At 50.4% G+C, this 17,545-nt stretch overlaps 4 protein-coding genes across 4 annotated transcripts; 1 reads left to right on the forward strand and 3 right to left on the reverse strand.

Moving 5' to 3' along the window:
* Positions 1–171: 171 nt before the first annotated feature.
* ASPVEDRAFT_132396 (SMEK family protein) lies at positions 172–3,510 on the reverse strand (the record flags this gene model as incomplete). The annotated part of the gene is made up of 9 exons (XM_040806912.1): positions 172–768; positions 823–1,256; positions 1,306–1,473; positions 1,532–2,332; positions 2,392–2,715; positions 2,805–2,854; positions 2,915–2,996; positions 3,068–3,164; positions 3,397–3,510. 9 exons carry the CDS (start codon positions 3,508–3,510, stop codon positions 172–174), a joined length of 2,667 nt encoding a protein of 888 aa, XP_040667915.1.
* Positions 3,511–5,396: 1,886 nt separating this feature from the next.
* Positions 5,397–7,064, reverse strand: ASPVEDRAFT_131588 (uncharacterized protein; the record flags this gene model as incomplete). The annotated part of the gene is made up of 5 exons (XM_040806834.1): positions 5,397–6,133; positions 6,295–6,519; positions 6,577–6,681; positions 6,844–6,900; positions 6,977–7,064. The coding sequence occupies 5 exons, from the start codon at positions 7,062–7,064 to the stop codon at positions 5,397–5,399; spliced, it is 1,212 nt and encodes a 403-aa protein (XP_040667916.1).
* Positions 7,065–9,269: 2,205 nt separating this feature from the next.
* Positions 9,270–9,997, reverse strand: ASPVEDRAFT_41631 (uncharacterized protein). Its single transcript, XM_040812393.1, has one exon. The coding sequence runs from the start codon at positions 9,762–9,764 to the stop codon at positions 9,597–9,599; it is 168 nt and encodes a 55-aa protein (XP_040667917.1). The 5' UTR covers positions 9,765–9,997; the 3' UTR covers positions 9,270–9,596.
* Positions 9,998–14,232: 4,235 nt separating this feature from the next.
* ASPVEDRAFT_132764 (PAP/25A associated domain family) lies at positions 14,233–17,441 on the forward strand (the record flags this gene model as incomplete). The annotated part of the gene is made up of 4 exons (XM_040806957.1): positions 14,233–14,518; positions 14,573–14,644; positions 14,711–14,929; positions 14,998–17,441. 4 exons carry the CDS (start codon positions 14,233–14,235, stop codon positions 17,439–17,441), a joined length of 3,021 nt encoding a protein of 1,006 aa, XP_040667918.1.
* Between the last annotated feature and the right edge of the window lie 104 nt (positions 17,442–17,545).

A 17,545-nucleotide genomic window follows, 5' to 3' on the forward strand; every position in this document is an offset into this window, starting at 1 on the left:
CGGAAAAGGAACGGAAAGACAAACAAAAACCCATGGCACTTCATCTGGTATCTAGGATGCAGTCGTAAAAACAATCGCGAGGAGATTTTCGAAGGCTATGCTTGCAGTGCAGATGCAGAAAAGTTGAATGAAGACTTCATATGGGCGCGAGCATTAAGGGTGGGTTTGAATTCAACCCCCGTCGCTGCCGCCGTCATTATGATTTTCTTTCTCGTTCTCATTACCAGGCGAATTGGATGCAGGTTCAGGTATGTCAGTCGTGCCTGCAGACTGCTTGACCGAGGAACTGAGGTTGATGGCTATCCGTTTCGGTGCTGCATTCCCAGCACCCTGTCCTGCTTGTGCGGATCCCTTTTCAGCAATTATTACGGAACCGATAGAGCTGCTTCGCTTTTTCCGTAGGAACCCTGCACTCCCGGTAGAACTACTCGTGGAGCTTCTTCGTTTAGGCCCAGACGTAAGCTTGACGAGCTCGTCATCATCCTCTTCCTCACGGCGACGTTTCTCTGATAACCTCTCAGGAGGCACCTGCACGACCTGTGAGACTGGAGTCGATGGCTGGTCGCTGGCCGGATCTGCTGGAGCATCGTCGTTGGAAGTTTCCTCTGGTTGAGGCTGTTGTTTTTGGCCCACTTCTGTCGTGTCCATAGCATCGTTTTCTTCGTCGTCATCATCTGGATAGTCTACCAGGGACTTCACTGAGGGGGAAGCAGCGCCATTTGGAACCTGCGAGATGAGAGTGCCCGTAGCCTGATTATCTTGCTGCCACTGGAACTCGGAATCAGTATTTCGATCGACATCCATAGCCGGGCAGAGTATTACCTCTTCATCATCATCCGACGTGTTGAAATACTCCTCTTCGGCAGGATCCATTTCTTTCACGCCTTGCCAACGTCCACTGGGTGGCATCTTCATGACAGGTGTTACCTCCTCCTGAGAGTAAAGCGTGGAATCCGCTTCTTCACTGTATCCCTGGAGCTGTTCGTAATGAACTATCAGGCCCTGGAAAGTGTCGACATAAGTGATATTTCTCAGTTTGTCGGCATATTTTCCAACCACATGCAAAGTAATCGGCTTGATATGTTCCCGCTTAATAAATTCGAAAAGTTCAAGGCAGGCAGAATTGAGCAGGTTATCGCGAGGCATGGTCTCATAAACAATGTCAAGAATGAGTCCAAACGTGTCGTTATGCGTCATCAAAGCTTGATAAAAGGTATCTTGAAGGCTAAGCAAGGTCCTGAAGAATTTCAAAGCAGCTAGAGAACCATTAGAACTGTTCTAACAGAGGCAGTCGAAGAGACATACTTAATTTAAGGTGTTTTTGCGGCGCCCTAAGCAATTGGGTGATGTGCGCCGCAAGCCGCTCGTTCTGAATGACGTTGCGGCATCGGTAAAGGTGCTGTCGGACGAAGAAGGTGAGAATGTCCACTAGGTGAGAGTACAGGGCTACGGCTTGGAAGGTCAAAGCATGGGCTGGAGAGAAATGGTTAGTAGTCGAGCGTAGAACTGACAAGGTGGTTCAGAAACTTACGGTTAGACAGGTCCTCGAGTCTTTTCAAAGGTGCGAATAGCCTCTTTGAAGATTCGTCAAAGTGGTTTTGAACGAATGCATCCGAGAGAATATTCGGCCGCACTTTGGCAGCATGTTCGGGACCAGCCCGAGCCATCGCGGCCTGCAAGGGAACCTGCGGGTCTAGCAAGACCTTGATCGCATCGGCGAGCTGATTTTTTACGCCGAGGTCGGCCTCGGTATGAAGCAGATCGATTAGGGTATCAGTCAACGGAGTTTTCTTCTCGTTAACAGCTTTAAGCATATAGCTGCGCATCATAACCGGATCGTGATCAAGAAGTGAGACTAGAATATCGATCCCCGTCGTCCGAATTGCCGGTTTCGGGTGCTTAATGGCGAACGCAATCACGGCGAAAAGACCATGGCTTATAAGGTTCCCATAAAGCGTGGCTCGTTCCGGTACCTGCAAGTTTTTCGCAATCGATGCGCATTGGTGCAGGAATTGGACTGCATCCTCCTTGCGCTTTGCATCTGCGTTTCGCGGGTCGAAAACCGAAAATAGCTCTTTGAGGAACAGGCCGTCTGACTGGATGTGGTTCACAATATCAACTTGGTTGTAGAAGATCATAGAATTAAGGACCGAAAACGTTGGATCGTCGAGAATACGCGCGAGAACGACATCTTTCAAATATTGCAATCGCCAGGTGTAGCGAATTTTGCGCCGAATGGAGGGGTCTCTGATCGGAACCACTTCCTTGTAGCGTGACTTGTCTGACAAGTACTGACGATGGTTTGCTTTATGTGTAGGGAACTCAGGGTCATCTACATAAAGTTAGCGGTGTACACCTCACTATGCGCACAAAGTGTCCCAAAACACATACATTCCAATGCTCCAACAACCCCAAGTATGACGGGATCGGTGACAACGGTTTCAATTATCGTGGTGTCATTGAGAAGGATAAGGGATTTCATGATGTTGCAAAGCCGGTGCAAGTCGTCGATACTCTCGAGGTCTTCCGCGACTGTAACTAGAGGAAGAAGTTTATGTATGTATTCATCTCTGATGACACACTTGGACAGCGCATCTCGGCCGGCCTGGGCTATGCTGGCGGCTCTCATCAAATGATCGATATCGGGGAGGTTCACAAGTTCAGGCGCGGGTAATACAACGGTCTGGATATTGTCGAGGTCGTCGGAGAGCTCATCTGCAAGAAAGCGCGCGTCGTTATCAGCAACAGCGACCAAAACACGAGCGACATGCGCCGGGGTGCAAATAACAGGGAAAACCTCTTACCACTTGCGGCGAGCGTGAGAAGGTGTTGTTGAACAGAATTGACAAAATTCCTTGAACACGGGTAAGCAAAAAGCATCCCAACAATTGCGCCGGGCCGAATAGCAAATTACCATATCACAGCACATCCCTCCGCTTCCTGAAAACTCAATGCCATATCCGTTTGGTTCGGCTCGGTCCATACGATCAATGTATCTAAACATAGGAAAAGCGTTGTTAGCGAATACCGGGCGCACCCGTTGTATAGTACGAGCAAAGAAACAAACCTTGCTGTTTTTGATATCCTCCATCCTTAGAGATTCTCGTCTCCAAGAGCACGCGAACTGGTTTATCCTCCGACTCAACAAATATCCGCGGTTCATCCTACAGGGTAGAAAAAAAAATCCGATGTTAGCGAAAAAAAAAAATCAAAACATATACAGACAATCGCGCCCTTCCCATATGCCTTTGCGCCCGACCGATAGCCACCGGCTATGGGCTCGCGTAGACATGAGAAGGTTTGCGGTGGCGATGGCTATGAGTCCATTCATGCCATGCCATAATATTCCACGCGATAGCCACGAGAAAAAGCAGTCGGGGAGAGCGTTTCGCTTACATCCAGGATCTGGCCAGTGCAAAACCCTGTTCCCCGATCAAACCAGTCATTCTCCTTCAGTTCGTAAACCTTAACCCGCTTGCGATCGCCGGGCGGCTGTAAATCCAACGCCATGGTCTGGTCGGGCAAGAAGAGGGGCGCTCGTCACTCCAGAACACCTCAGGAACGACGAGTGCACCGGCGCGAGGGGAGCGCCAAGGTAGACGGCGAGCGAAGCGGACTCAGAGAGCGCGAGTCGGCGGGCGGGCGGGCGGGAGCCAGGAGAGCGAGGAAAGCGAGAGAGGCGGAGGATACGGCCGTTGTGGGGTCGACGGGCGGAGAGAGAAGGGGGATAGAAGGACGGCGGCGATGATGGGGGGAGGATGGCGAAAGCTGGTGTGGCTGACGATGATGAAAGATGGTGGTGGTGGTGACGGAGTCGGGACCAGCTGGCGGCCTCGGCAGCGGTCGGCGCGAGAATTGGATTTCAGGACGTTCAGGGTCCCGAATCGGACAGACCTTGTTCCTTTGACGCAGGAGATGCGGAGAGTGATGAAATAAATCCGCCACTGCAGCGACACACGCGACCGGAGGACAAGCGACAGAAGGCTGACAGCAGCGCAGAGACGCGGCCGGGTGGCAGTCTAGGCGGGATTGGGGATCGTTGGGCTGGGTTGGTTTGATTTGATTAGGCTTGGATGATCAAGGCCTGGGCCAGATTCATGAGTCCAGAATCAGTCTCATTTCCAGCGCATCCGAAAAAGGAGACCGTGTCAGGGGTGAAGAACGAAAAAAGAAGAAGCTTACTCGGGATGACGTGCGCTCAATCTTAATGCTCCAGCTGATGATTCTATTTCTGACCCAGCCTTCCCCACGTATCCATGGAACTGCTGGAACTGTATACCAACTGCCTCTTATCCATCGGCTCTTTTCCTGAAGACTGCTAGCTCGTTAATGCTTTATTCACTGCGAGTTACACCCGAGAACGCTAATGTACAGAATGTCCACGCACAAGCTTCCCCAGGCATCCAGCTCCCCGCCGCGCTTATTCCCGCCCAGAAACAAAGCGTACCAGACTTTCCAGAATCGCTCCCCTGCATTGATCTACGATTCTGCTAGGCTTTGGCCCTGTGGGCTGTGATCTATCGCTGGACTAGTGGTGCTCCCTCGTCCCTGCAGCCCTGTGTTCGCGGCAACATGCAAGGTTGGGGCTCGGGAGCCTGCTGCTGAAAAATTACTCTTACGCGCATACCCTCAGTATAGGATCGAGTCACTAAACTGGCATGGGGATATTTATTAAAAAAAAATAAACCAATAAATACAGAAAAATCATAAGCAGACCAAACCAAACATTAACACGGTAGAAATGCGGCTCAGATCAGACTCCAATAACTCTTTTGATGTTTGCTTGCTCCCCAAATTCCTTTTGCCCATAACCCAATTCCAAGCAGAGATAATGAGAGAAGAGTAACCATTTTGCTTCCCAAAAACCCAGTGCCAAAAAGAAAACTGAAAGAGACGAAAGAAAAAGAAAACACACGTAGCTTCAGCCATATTTGTAGACAACCCACAGTCATGTTGAACACCTGAACCCCCCGGATGAGCTGGAAATGAGAGCCGACGCATTCACTCGCAAGCATGTAAAGACAATCCCAACCCGGCAAAACTGCAACGACAATAACATAGAGATGATCCAAATGCAGCCCAGAAACTGATGACAACCAGAACAAACCGATAAATGGTGAAAAGAGGGAATGAATGCAGACAGCAAGCACCAAGGGGGAATACCGACTCCGGAAACCAACAGGCCAACCAAGCTCCAACCAAGCCAGCAAACCATGTACCAAACCGACATCGCATAAACGGAGTCCAGACAAAAAATTATCGTTGCACCAACTTGCACTCTGCCATATATGTACCATTGCCAACCCCTAGACGCAAAGCCTCTTCACAAAACGCCACTGCACAAAATATCAACCAAGAAAAAGAGAGAAAAGATAAAAGGATTTGGGAAATCCTTCTTAGCCCCAGACTGAAGCTTGAACACCCAATCCAGTTTTAGAGCCCCATACACCGCTGGTGTTGCTCCAACCAAGCCCAACGCCACCGGAGGCATCCTTCACACCAGAAGGGCCAGCAGTGGAGGTAGCAGGGTTGGACGCAGCCGACACAGAGCGGTCGTTGATGCTCTCACCTGGTGTAAAACCGAACCCCAAGGGCGAGGGCAGGGGAGTCGTTGATCGCTTGTTCAAAGCTGGGTTCGGCGCTTGGGAAGGGCCAGTCTGCTGGGCCGGGCGAGATCCGATGGGGCCAACAGAGCCGATGGGACCTGCGTTCGCTTTCGAGTTTGCCTGTCGAGAGGATGGAGAATCCGCACCGGGCGATGAGGCGGAGGTCACAGGCTGTTCACCAAACACTGGGTTGATACCAGAGCTCGGAGAGGAGGTACTGTTCGCACGCGAAGGGGATTGGATGCCAGCCGGGCCGGCACTGGCCTGAGAGATACTATCGGGGCCGCCTGGAATTGAGGCCTGGCTGAATGGGTCGACGCTTCTGGGAGAAGCGCCACGCATACCAGCCTGACTCTCGGGCCGAGAGCCATCCTCTGCGAAAGTGTTGGGAGGGAAGAAGGCGGGGCTGTCGTTGCCGTACAGGGCTCTGTGTTGGCGGGCAAGAAGTTCCCGGCGACTTTCCTCGTTCACGGCGGCGGGGCTGATCGAGCGGTCGGACTTGCCAGCAGACATTTCGGCGAGAAGGCCTTTCAAGAAAAAAAATTATTAAACAATGTTCTCCAAAAGAAGTATGGGGGTAATACCCCAATGTATTATACAATGCAATGGATACATATGTGGGTAAAAATGTGCATGGGGAATATTGGATGTATAGGAAAGAAAAGAGTTCCAAAATGCTACCACGTACTTCGGTTGTACTGCTGCTCCTGATGATAGTTGCGGAGTTCCCTCTCACGCTGTGCCGCCATCCGACGCTTTGCTTGCATCATCTGATCCACTTCATTCGGACGTCCTTGAAACCGCTGCGAGGCGTAGAAACCTTGCGCATTCGGAGGGGTTGGGTGCATCCGCGCACCGTCAAAGTCGCTAATCGAGTGATGGCGCTGTGCTGGGGTGGGCATGCGCGGGTCTGCTGCATAGGGTTGTTCAGGGTATGTCCTTGTTGAAGAAGGCGTCCGTGGCGGCGTACCATATTCAGGATGGGGGCGGCCCATCATCAGCGGCATTGAATCTCTTCGGGGGGCGGCCCATAGTTTGCCGCTCTTAACGAGGTTATCTATGGCGCGATCGACCTCTAACATAAAGAAAGGTTAGCCATGATGATCCAGTTCTTCAACAATATATTTCCATCACGATCCGGCTACACCGCAGTTTCCGCCAAATATCTGGTGTTCCACGTGCGGGTAGGCATATTGGGTGTCGAGCAAAACAAAAAGGAAAATCGTCGAGTGCATACCGTCAAATTGAGAGGAGAACGCAGGGATGTCGTCACGCTGGGAGACAGAGCTTGAACCTAATAACAGCCGTGTAAGTTTCTGGTCCAACCCTGCAGCAAAACACAATTGCGGGCTATAGTATTCAATCCGTACCTGATCGCGACGGAGGAACGGGTTGCTCCCAGGACGCCTGGCGAGAAGTAGAAGGGGCCTGCCAGCCCTGAGGTTCGTAATACGCCATGTTGACCGATAAGGAACTTCGGGGTGTGGACGAAGAGAGACGGCGAGGGCAGCTAAATCGCTTGAGAGGATGTCGAACCCAATTCTAGGCTGGGAACCAAACTGTTAGCCCTCAATCCGAGAAGGACAAAGTGAACGTGGCCAAAATCTGACGGATGCTCATTAAATATAAAACACGAATAAAGCAGCCGCCGTAGTAGCGACCGATAACGTCGGTCAGGGGAGAGTCGCAAAGTTTCTGGGATTGTGTATTGGTTGAGGTGTCGTCGAAACTTTTTTTTTTTCAACCACGTTTGGATGCCAACCGAATCAATCAAGAACAAGAAGGCCCCATACACTGTTTAAAGCCCCGGTACAGAATAACAGATGCAGGTGTACAAAAAAATATTAAAAAAATAGATGGCTTTATTTCGCCTGATAACAAGATCAAAGGTCTTTGACGAGGGAGGCAAGAGATGATGCTTTAGTAGGTAGAGAGCGGCTTACAAGAAAAGGAGTGATTGTCGCCCAAGGAAGGTCCAGGTAGCTCTACCACGAGTGAACGAGGCAGAAGGAGCGAGAAAGAAACAGCTTCTCGATCCCAAGGCACGACAGACAAATCAGCCTGACGTGGAAGAACGGAAAAGGGAGAGAAGGGGTGGGGGGAGAGGAAATAAGACTGGGGGGTGGGGAGGAGAGAAGAAAAGAGATCGAGGTCGAGGGAGAAAATGATCAGGAGTGAGGGGAGGGGAGCCTGAGAGGAGAGCGAGAGCAGGGAGCGAAGAGGGGGGCCGGAGAAGCGAGAAGTGTGGATGTGGATATTATTATTATTATTATTATTTCTGACCGGGAATAACAAATGGTAATAATAATCCTCCCCAGAGATGGGCAAAAGGAGAGGTTCACTCAGAGATTTCGGTTCATCGGAGTCGAGCGTCAAAGCAAAAACTAATCAGGAGTCGCAGAACAAATATTAATTTAAATCACCACGTTTGACAGCCGGGCTTCGGACGGGGGCGAGCGATATTGTTACCAAACTTTACAGACATTTTATACGTGCCTCTGGTCTACAGAGTGCCGGCACTTAATCAACCAGTGAACGCTCTATTTGATAAAAGGCAGGAATGGGCTTGACTCGGCGTTATGGGACAGACTCGCTTGGCCCGTTCTTTTTCGACGCTTCCGACCACGACCCTCTCTTACAATGCAATTGACCCCCGAGCGCTATAAAGAGTAAAGCAGCGGGAACGGTCCGAGTTTAACGAATATAAATCCCGTAAGAACCAATAGAACTACACTTCACTCCGTTTGCTACTTCTCTGCATTCACAGACATGGTGTTTGCCGAGTTCTCCGTCATCCTTGGAATGGAGACACTGCAATTTCTTAGGGGGGTCCCACCTGAAAGGTCCCTTTCCCTCCGTGAGTGGTACACAAATGGTATGGTGGATGCGTGGTTGACGGGACGAGAAATACTCGTTATTTAATTGACCTTGAGGGAAATTATATAATTACCCTCGAAACTAACTTGGTACCTTGGGAGCCACAAGCACAACATACAACCACACTTACAAATGAATAATGATGGGCAGAAGAGAAGAGCACATCGGGGACCTCGGAATACGAAGCCCCTCTGGTTTGACTGCGACAGAATCAGGGAAGCCCATCGAAATTTGCCGCTGACTGACTCTGGATCATCAGATGCACAATGGCGTATGCGGGCGACAGTGCACTGGGCAGGAATATTAATCCTTCTAGCCGTCGATGTTGCTACTCTCGATCCTTCTTAGTGCCGGCCGACAACCTTTTTTCCACATTGTCCCACCACCCTCCGTTCTTGAAGGGCACCCTTGTATTTTATCCATAGCGCTGCACTCTGCCGTTATTGCTGCTAATATCTCCATTTCTTGGCTTGCGCCTGATTAATTATGGACTCAGTGATACGCAGCAGTTCCCCCGGTTTCAATATATATAGAGACATGCATATAAGTTAAGCACTTCCAGTTTTCCAAGACAGCATCCTCTAGTTACTCTGATGCCGATGATGTAATAGCTTAGCTTAATCTATATAGGAACGCAAGTCCTCCATCCGCATTTAACTATTCGGTGCTCAGAGATACCACAAGCCCTCCCACCCTACAAAATATAACGGCATCTATACAGTCTCAAAGCAGCCTAGCCCCAATGGCCCCAACTGTTTATATGAATGGTATAGCTTGGGAAGATGACCTGAATACGTGAATTTTTGTTGAATCACACTGATACGACTTTAATGTTGTAATGTGGATGAGTAGATCTACTCTCGCCAGGATATTACATATTCTTCCTCCCCACCCTCTTCCCCTCCTTCAGTATAAAATATTTCATTGTCGTTCTCACCATATTTGCACACTCTGCCATTAATATCATCAGATATATCCCTAATAACCTTCTCGTGCACACGAACACCTTTGAGCTTAGTCTCAACGCCGGGGGTGTCTGTATACCTCTGATGACCGAGAGGAAATTCATACCAGTCCTTTACTGGACTCCGAGGAGTCTGGAACTGCTTGTATTTAAGCAGTCGTTCTCTGTCCCAAAAGACGTACCCTTGGTTCCGCAATAAATATTCGATAAAGCCGTGAGGATGCTGCGATGGCGGAATAGAGGTCCTTTGGGGAGGAAAGTAAGCCTAGGATGTGCACCAGAAGCTCGGGAGACAGAGATGTCAGGGTTGCCGACATTGATACAGGCTAGGACACCTACTGTAAAGATAGGAAAGAAAATGAAAATAATTGAAATGGACATCCGGTTACCTACAGGAGACTGATAAATTGCCGCCCAGTCTACTACTATTTCGAGTCATACTGTACTCGTACGTGCTCCGGGGTTGGCGCCTACCTGTATATAGCTGGAAAGTGCATTGGATCCGCCCTGGCGCTTGCGCAGGAGGGTCGTGACCCAACGGTTTTTCGCGATGAACATCAAAGGAATCAAAGCAATGGTTTCTATATGAAACTATGTACTCTTTCTATATTGATCTTGTAGAGGCTTTTCCATAAAACGAACAGGGTAGCAATCTAACATTGCAACGCTTGCTGAAATATGGTTTCGAACTCTGGGGCACCTGTTAACATTATTCGTCACTACTTCCTGTACTCACCCTCCCTTACTTGGATAGTTTGCCTAGGTTCTGGGCCTCATGCCGCATGCCGTCATAGCTCCAGAGCTAGGGCAGCTACGGCTTCCCCAAATTTCCAATCACTGCTTACAGATAACTCAGTGATTCTTTCGTATTACGTACAGAGATGGGAGACGGAATTCTACCGCGTCCTGGCCTGGTGACAATTGACAATAGGTTCGAGTATATCAAGTTAGGAACCCACTATAGAAGCAAGGCCTTGCGGAGTCTCCGGAGGTGGGGGTAATAGCGAGCACTGTTAAGTGGCAACCACAGGTGATGAGCATGAAAACACCTCTGTTAAGAAGCATTTTGCAAGTGCAACCTGTAGATAGTTGGACGGGGGTGAAAAAAATGGCGGGGGAGGAATTTGTCAGCCGCAGGGCGTCTCTCACTGGCTTGGACAAGGAGAAAGCAAAAACAGAGCACCAAAACCCAGTTAACTAACTTACTTGGTAGCAGCGCTTATAAATTCCGCACTTTGAGACCGAGGGGCCTCGAGTGGTTGTTCACCTTTCCCGCCGCACCCGTAACTGTCCAATCTGACTGCAGACGCAGTATCCATTTCCTTCAGCTCAATGCGCATCGTTGCTTACGATGGACTCTGGACCTTTAGGCTCAAAGAGGCAAGGTGGGGTATCACAAGTTGAGCCTGGATGGATGGCACTCGGATCCCTGCAGGAAGAAAAGTGTGTCCCATTGGATCACAAGGGTGTTTCCAGCGTCATTGCACTGTTAGCGGCTTGGATCATATGCCGGTTGTGGTTGGGAGCTGCAGTGTTCGGATTAATATTGATTCGTCTCGAGGAACTGGTCTTCTGCGTGCTGGACCACACTGGAGGCTGAAATCGGAACCGAGGGACGAGAAAAGTATTGAGTTGATTATCTTGTACTGATGAATTACGTCGAGCCCATTGCGCGGCTATGAGGACCGAGGAGATTGTGAGGACCTCTGTGCTTAGCGGGCGAGAGAAAACGGTGTCGAGTGTCGACTTGAAGAGCATATGGAACCCAAGCCGCTTGACGTCAGTGGGGTGAGGCTGTCTTCATACAAGAGTTCCAGGCTTCTCGGTAACCCACCATACCTGCAACGTATGAAGGCGGGTTTCTTTGAGCCCAAGGTCCCTGAGCAGCCAGCGGGGCAAAAAGCCAAGCAGAAGGATGCACATCACAGGATAGGTGGAATATACAGATAAAGACTTGAGAGGGGCTGGCTGCTCCGACCCATGGCTGCGTTGATGTTCGCTTGCATCGCCTTTGTTGGAGCGCAAATCTAATTGCACCTTGTCAAAGTAACTCAACAGGAAACAGAACCTAGCTCAAGCTCGAAGCCCATGGCACAGAACACGAGGGAAACCACATGGGCAATTTCTGCGGTTGAGAACAAATGAGGTTGACCAGGAAGCGAGCCTGGGAATGAGGGTTGGAATAATATCTTCTCCGCATTATCTTTTGAAAGGACGGAGACACCCCCGGAGCCATGGTTAGTTACTGCCACTGCCGCTGTGTTGAAGCTGGATGTGGGTGACCATGTTTGGCAGTTCAAGTTAAAGAAAAGTGCGCCGTGCTGGATCTACGTCGGATCCTCACGAGGGGCCTCCGCTAAATATTATTTGCCTTAAGGTTGCGGCCATCGTCTTGGTCGTCGACCTGTCAATGCCAACCATAACCACAAAAAGATGCGAAGCGCCGAGCGAAGTGAAGAAGGAATCTCGGATAATCTGAGGATTGCCCAATCATACATGCTGGCCTGGGGCTTTCCAGATTGGGTTCAAGTCCTCAAACAACCGTCGCGATCCCTGATCCGTTTCGAACGGTTCCCTCGTAACTGGAACTGAGACGGGGCTTCCGAGCCAGGGGCTCCTTTTCCTCATTGTCTTGTCCAGTCACCAACTCATCCCGAGTCGTCCGGTCGTGCCTTCTAATTTGACATAGAGAAGTCTGGTTGCTCCTGCCTGAAGTTGCTGTCTAGCGCCTGGTAGCGTTCGAGGCCCTTAAGCACGGCTCGGTCCCTGACCCTGAGCTTCAGCTCCATCGCTCCTTCCTTTTCCCAACGAGTAGGCTTAACGGCTTACCACCGTCCTATCCTTGTGAGTGACGGCCCCGACAGCCAGACGCAGTGACGATTGACGGGGTTTCCTTCCCCTTTTGCCCCCGCGTTTATTCGTTCCCGAGTCAAGTTAAGCTCCAAGGCCCCAGTGTCCTGTCCTAATGCAGCCCAGCGGACACGTGTGGCCGTCTCGCTGACGCCCCCTTTCGCTCTTCGGTCTTGTTGCGCTGCTGGTGACATTTCTTCGTATTATTTCCAGCTGAATATTTATGTTTTGTGGATTGGGAGGCGTTGTATCCAAAGCCATCGAGGTCCGACTTCGACCGGGATTCATTATACGTACAGGGTGATGAAACCTGAGACATCAAAAAACAATAAAACCCTCAGGCCGCCACGAATAGGGCTCTGTCTATATTCGGGTGAATGTGTCTCAGACAAAGCGTTTAGACACCATCACATACCATGCTACCTTAAACAGCTGAATGAACAGGATGCTGGAGGAGCTTGAGGACCTGTTTATTCCTCACAGTGCGGTGGGCCTTTTAGTAGTAGTAGTATATTATCTCACCTAGCCCCCACGGGAGAACAATAATAACCCTCGAGATACCAATAGACACCCAAGGGCTGATAATTAAGGCCGTCATTATTGAGGGCTGGATCCAGAGTAATAGCCACTGACAGTTGACCGACTGGCCTCCTCTTTCTTTACAAAGCGCTCCGACCCATCAGCTGTGGCCGTTATTTTCTCCCGATCCCCTTTTCCAATAATTATTTTCTCCCGTGCCTCTCCATACACTAATTTTCGCGCGTTTGCAGCTGCAATTGCGGCCGACAGAGCTTATACTTGACTCGTGGAGTTGAGCGTGAGTGCCGTGCGTGGGTGATTGACGGCCCCTGGCTCTCTCAGCCGATCGCCCTGATTGATCCCCCCTCCGCGCTGTGCCCCCTCCCCGTTCACTAACCTGCACAACTTGCCCTACTACAACTCCAATACCCTGTTCCTGAGAATCTCTGTACGTCCACCGCAATTCCTCAAATTATTAGGCTGGTCCTTTGATCTGGGGACTTGCCTCGTTCTCCTGTCTTCCCTCTTGACCCTCTGTTTGGAGTTGTGTGGTTCTGAGATTTGCCGTTCCGCCAGAGTCTGTCGCACTCACTCCCCTTAAACCAACCTCTGTTGTGACAAGCAGCCCAGTCAGCTTCCCAACTCCCCCGGCCCGGCTTTCTTCGCGCTGAAACGCAATTATATACCTTTGTTGAGTGTCTTTTTTGGCAATCGCTAATTTATTTCTTGCAGCCCTGCTTTGTCGCCTCTCACTCTTTTGCAAGAGGTGGTAACGCAGCACAAAGACAATTTTGCTGAAACATCGCCGGCCGATACCTCTACTTCGCACTTCCTCTTTTACGCCGCTCTATTCACGAATCATTGCTGTTTTGTTTTTTAGCCCTTTTGGGAACGGTATATACTATATCAGAACACAGGACTTGGCTGTCTCTGCTTGTACTGCCTGTGGCGAGCCTCTTGTGAAAACCGAACGTTTGGCCGAACCGACGACGTTTTTGGCGGAATTGGACTCGAGTCTGACTTGATAAAGCATTATTCTGTGAACCCTTCTTTAGGAGGCCAACGTTGTCGAGCAACGTTGGGTGCTGCTATATGGTCACAGCTACCGATGGGAATGACAGTCTATCGTCTAGACCGGGTGAACAGTCACCGATAGCGTCGGAAAATCCTTCGATTATGCCGTGGAATATAAGCAACGAAGAGTCTTCAGAGACGTCCAATCGACCCCCGTTAACCTCTCAACAGTCTAACTCCCTCCCATCCACACCCTACCAACATGCCCGGAAAATCTCTTTCCACTCCAGATCGCCGTCACCTCATCATGGAAGCACATCGCCCCGGTCAACGCATTCGGAGTCGACGCACATACCCCCGTCCTCTCGAAAACCATTTACGGGATGCAAATATGAGACCGCCATGTCGTTTTTTCGGAGGAGGATGCCATACTCGTTGGGTGCCGACTTGCTGCCGGAAGAAAAAGAGGGGCTTAAACTACGTCTTCGACCGGAGGAGGAAAATAAACTCACTACGGATATGCTGGAAGTATACAAGAATTTGCTTCCCTCGGAGGAGAGCGACAGCCGGAGACGGAGACTTGTCCGCAAGCTGGAGGATCTCTTCAACCAACAGTGGCCTGGATGTGAGATCAAGGTTCGCGTTTTTGGATCATCCGGGAATAAATTATGCTCGAGCGACTCGGATGGTATGCATTTTTTCTGGACATTATTGGAGCGATCGTTTGGCTAACCTGGGACAGTTGACATCTGCATCACCACTACTTGCAAGGAACTAGAACATGTGTGCCTGCTAGCAGATGTTCTTGCCAAAAGTAAGGCATCCTTTCCCTTGGCCTTCGCTGGGAATTGATACTGACAGAATTTTTTTTTTACTATAGATGGGATGGAGCGAGTCGTTTGTATCTCCCATGCAAAGGTTCCGATCGTGAAAATATGGGATCCCGAGCTACGCCTGGCTTGCGATATGAATGTTAACAATACATTGGCGTTGGAGAACACACGGATGGTCCGAACTTATGTGGAGATTGATGAACGAGTACGACCCTTGGCGATGATTGTCAAGCATTGGACAAAGCGCAGGATACTTAACGACGCTGGTATGTTTATTCCCTCTATGCGCTGGATTGGTCGCAGTTCATAGTACTGACCATTCATTCACTTGAAGGTCTCGGTGGCACGTTGAGTTCCTACACGTGGATTTGTTTGATCATCAATTTCCTCCAAACTCGAGATCCTCCGATTCTACCTAGCCTCCAGACTCGACCACATAAGAAGAGACTGACTGCCGACGGATTGGTCTGTTCGTTTGACGATGATTTGGATGCCTTGGTGGGATACGGAAACCAAAATAAACAGTCGCTAGGGGAACTTTTCTTCCAATTTTTCCGCTACTATGGCCACGAACTAGATTACGAGAAATACGTCATCTCGGTGCGGGAGGGAAGATTAATATCCAAGGAGGGCAAGGGCTGGCACCTTTTGCAAAATAATCGCCTTTGTGTCGAGGAGCCTTTCAACACGATACGAAATTTGGGAAACACCGCTGATGATACATCATTCAGAGGTGTTCACATGGAGCTGCGCAGGGCATTCAAGTGCCTTTCAGATGGTAGCTTTGAGGATTGCTGTCAGAAATACGAGTACCCCCCTGAGACCGAGCGCTCATGGGAGAGGCCACCCCCCCAGCCACGGCCAGTTGTGACTGCTCCACCACCGAGTTCCTCTCGGGGTGGTCGCGGCGGTGGTCGCGGCGGGCGACACCAGAATCAATACAATCGTGGTGGACATAGTGGTGGCCGTCGAAGTTCTAACACTGGCAACAAGAATCATTTTCGCCAGCCCAACGGTGGAATCAGTGCGTCGGAACTCTCTCTTCAAGCACAGCATGCCCAGTATCTGCTCCACGACCACCTGTATCAGCAGATACAGATTCTTCAAGCGCAAGAGCAAGAGCTGCGATTGCAGTTGCAAAATCAGGCGTTGCTTACGGGACGGCCACCGCCTGTGCTTATTCGTCAGCCCTTCATCCAATTTCCAGTCCCCGCCCAGGAGACTTCTGGCGATGACGGCTCGCGGTCAAGATCCGGTTCACGGTCCAGTACAGTAAACCAGCAGCAGCCTATCAGCGTACCGGGCCGACAAAACGTGTATTATAACTCCGCCTATCTACCAGTTACAGTTCCTGGAGGACCAGGAAGCAGTACAAACCCGCCATCGCCTTCCGCTACTGCCACAATACCTGACCTTCGCCGTAGCCCACGTCGATCCTCGGTTGCCAACGGCTCTCCCGGAGGTTCTACGAGAGCTCAATCCCAGCCCGCCCGTCCTGTCAATTCCCTTCCAAGCTTCGCTCCCTTATATTCGATCTCCCAATCAACAAACAATTCTCAATCTTCGAAGCAGCGAAACACTCCCGGTTCCCCCGATGACTCGCAAAGTGAAGATGGTGCATCTATGTCCAATAGTCTGCCAAACCGCACGTTATTCATGGAAGACGGTCGGTCGAATGATCATATGGGATACTACCTAGGCAGCTCGCCACAACTCCATGCCTACCACCAAAACGCTATGCTCTCGCCCTTGCCATCTTCCCTCGGGCTAGCATTGCCTAACGGTAGCATTATACCCTTCTATGGAAACCCACAAGAGTACATGTCGGCTGCTACCGGAGGTGAAGCCTATGGCCAGTCGTTTGACAATGGGTCTCTTTCATCTCCCAAATCTGGCCAAGGGCAGCAAAGGACGGGCGCGCGAACGGCTGCCTCGAGCGATCGTGGTGGCCCATTAATTGTGGATGGGTCGGTGCCGCCAAGTGAGCAACGAATTTCGATTCCGGCTGAAAACTATGACCCCTATGGCCTGATGTCCCACTGTCAATCAAATTCTGATGACCAGAATACCGATACCCCTGCTAGTGTGTCGGACTCGTTCTCTCAGGATTTCCAGGACAGTAGCTCGGTAGAAATTGACTCGAATCCATTCTTCAGCCGCCAGGCGGTGGACTCAAATACAATGAGTACCTCCCCGGACGTTTTCCATAATGGGCAAAGTGGCAAGCCTGGCTTACTCTCAAGCCGACTCCAGGGTCTCCACGTTTCAAATGGCGAGAAGTTTGCTGAATCACCATCAAAGCCCGCGCAGGAAAAATCGAAAGAGTCCCAATCACACCGTGATTTTGCCGAAAGAGAAGCTCCACGCCAGAAGAGTGCCAATACGGCTGATAAAGGCCAATCATTTTCAAGCTTTGCGATGGCTACAGAGTCTCACACGGCGTCGCCTAATGGTAAGCGTCGACACCATGGCTCTGATCTGCCAGAGAAGACAAACGGGTTCACTCATAAGGGTAAACCTAAAAACCGCTCAGATATGCCGCAATCACAAAACACTGGCGCAGGCGATCAAAAGGAACGGACTGGCGGTGCCTCACGAAAATCGAATGGTGTTGTCTCAGCTGCCCAGGACCCCAGTTTCGCCCACCCCAATACTGCCTGGCAGACAACTAAAAGAAAGAACAAAAAGAACAACAAATTTAACTCGGATAACCGACATGGGATACACAACGGTGTGGAGCCTCTTCCGGTGGATGAGTCTATGAGGAAGGGCGGTTAAATGACGTTGCGCATTCTGGCACCCTCTCTCAAACCCGGAAAATTCATATTCAAAGCCTTTTGCGGTCAATATGAGCTTTCGCCTTTTTTCTTTTTGGCAACCAA

The sequence above is a fragment of the Aspergillus versicolor genome (genome assembly GCF_001890125.1).
Source record: "Aspergillus versicolor CBS 583.65 unplaced genomic scaffold ASPVEscaffold_5, whole genome shotgun sequence".
In the NCBI taxonomy this organism is placed as follows: domain Eukaryota; kingdom Fungi; phylum Ascomycota; class Eurotiomycetes; order Eurotiales; family Aspergillaceae; genus Aspergillus; species Aspergillus versicolor.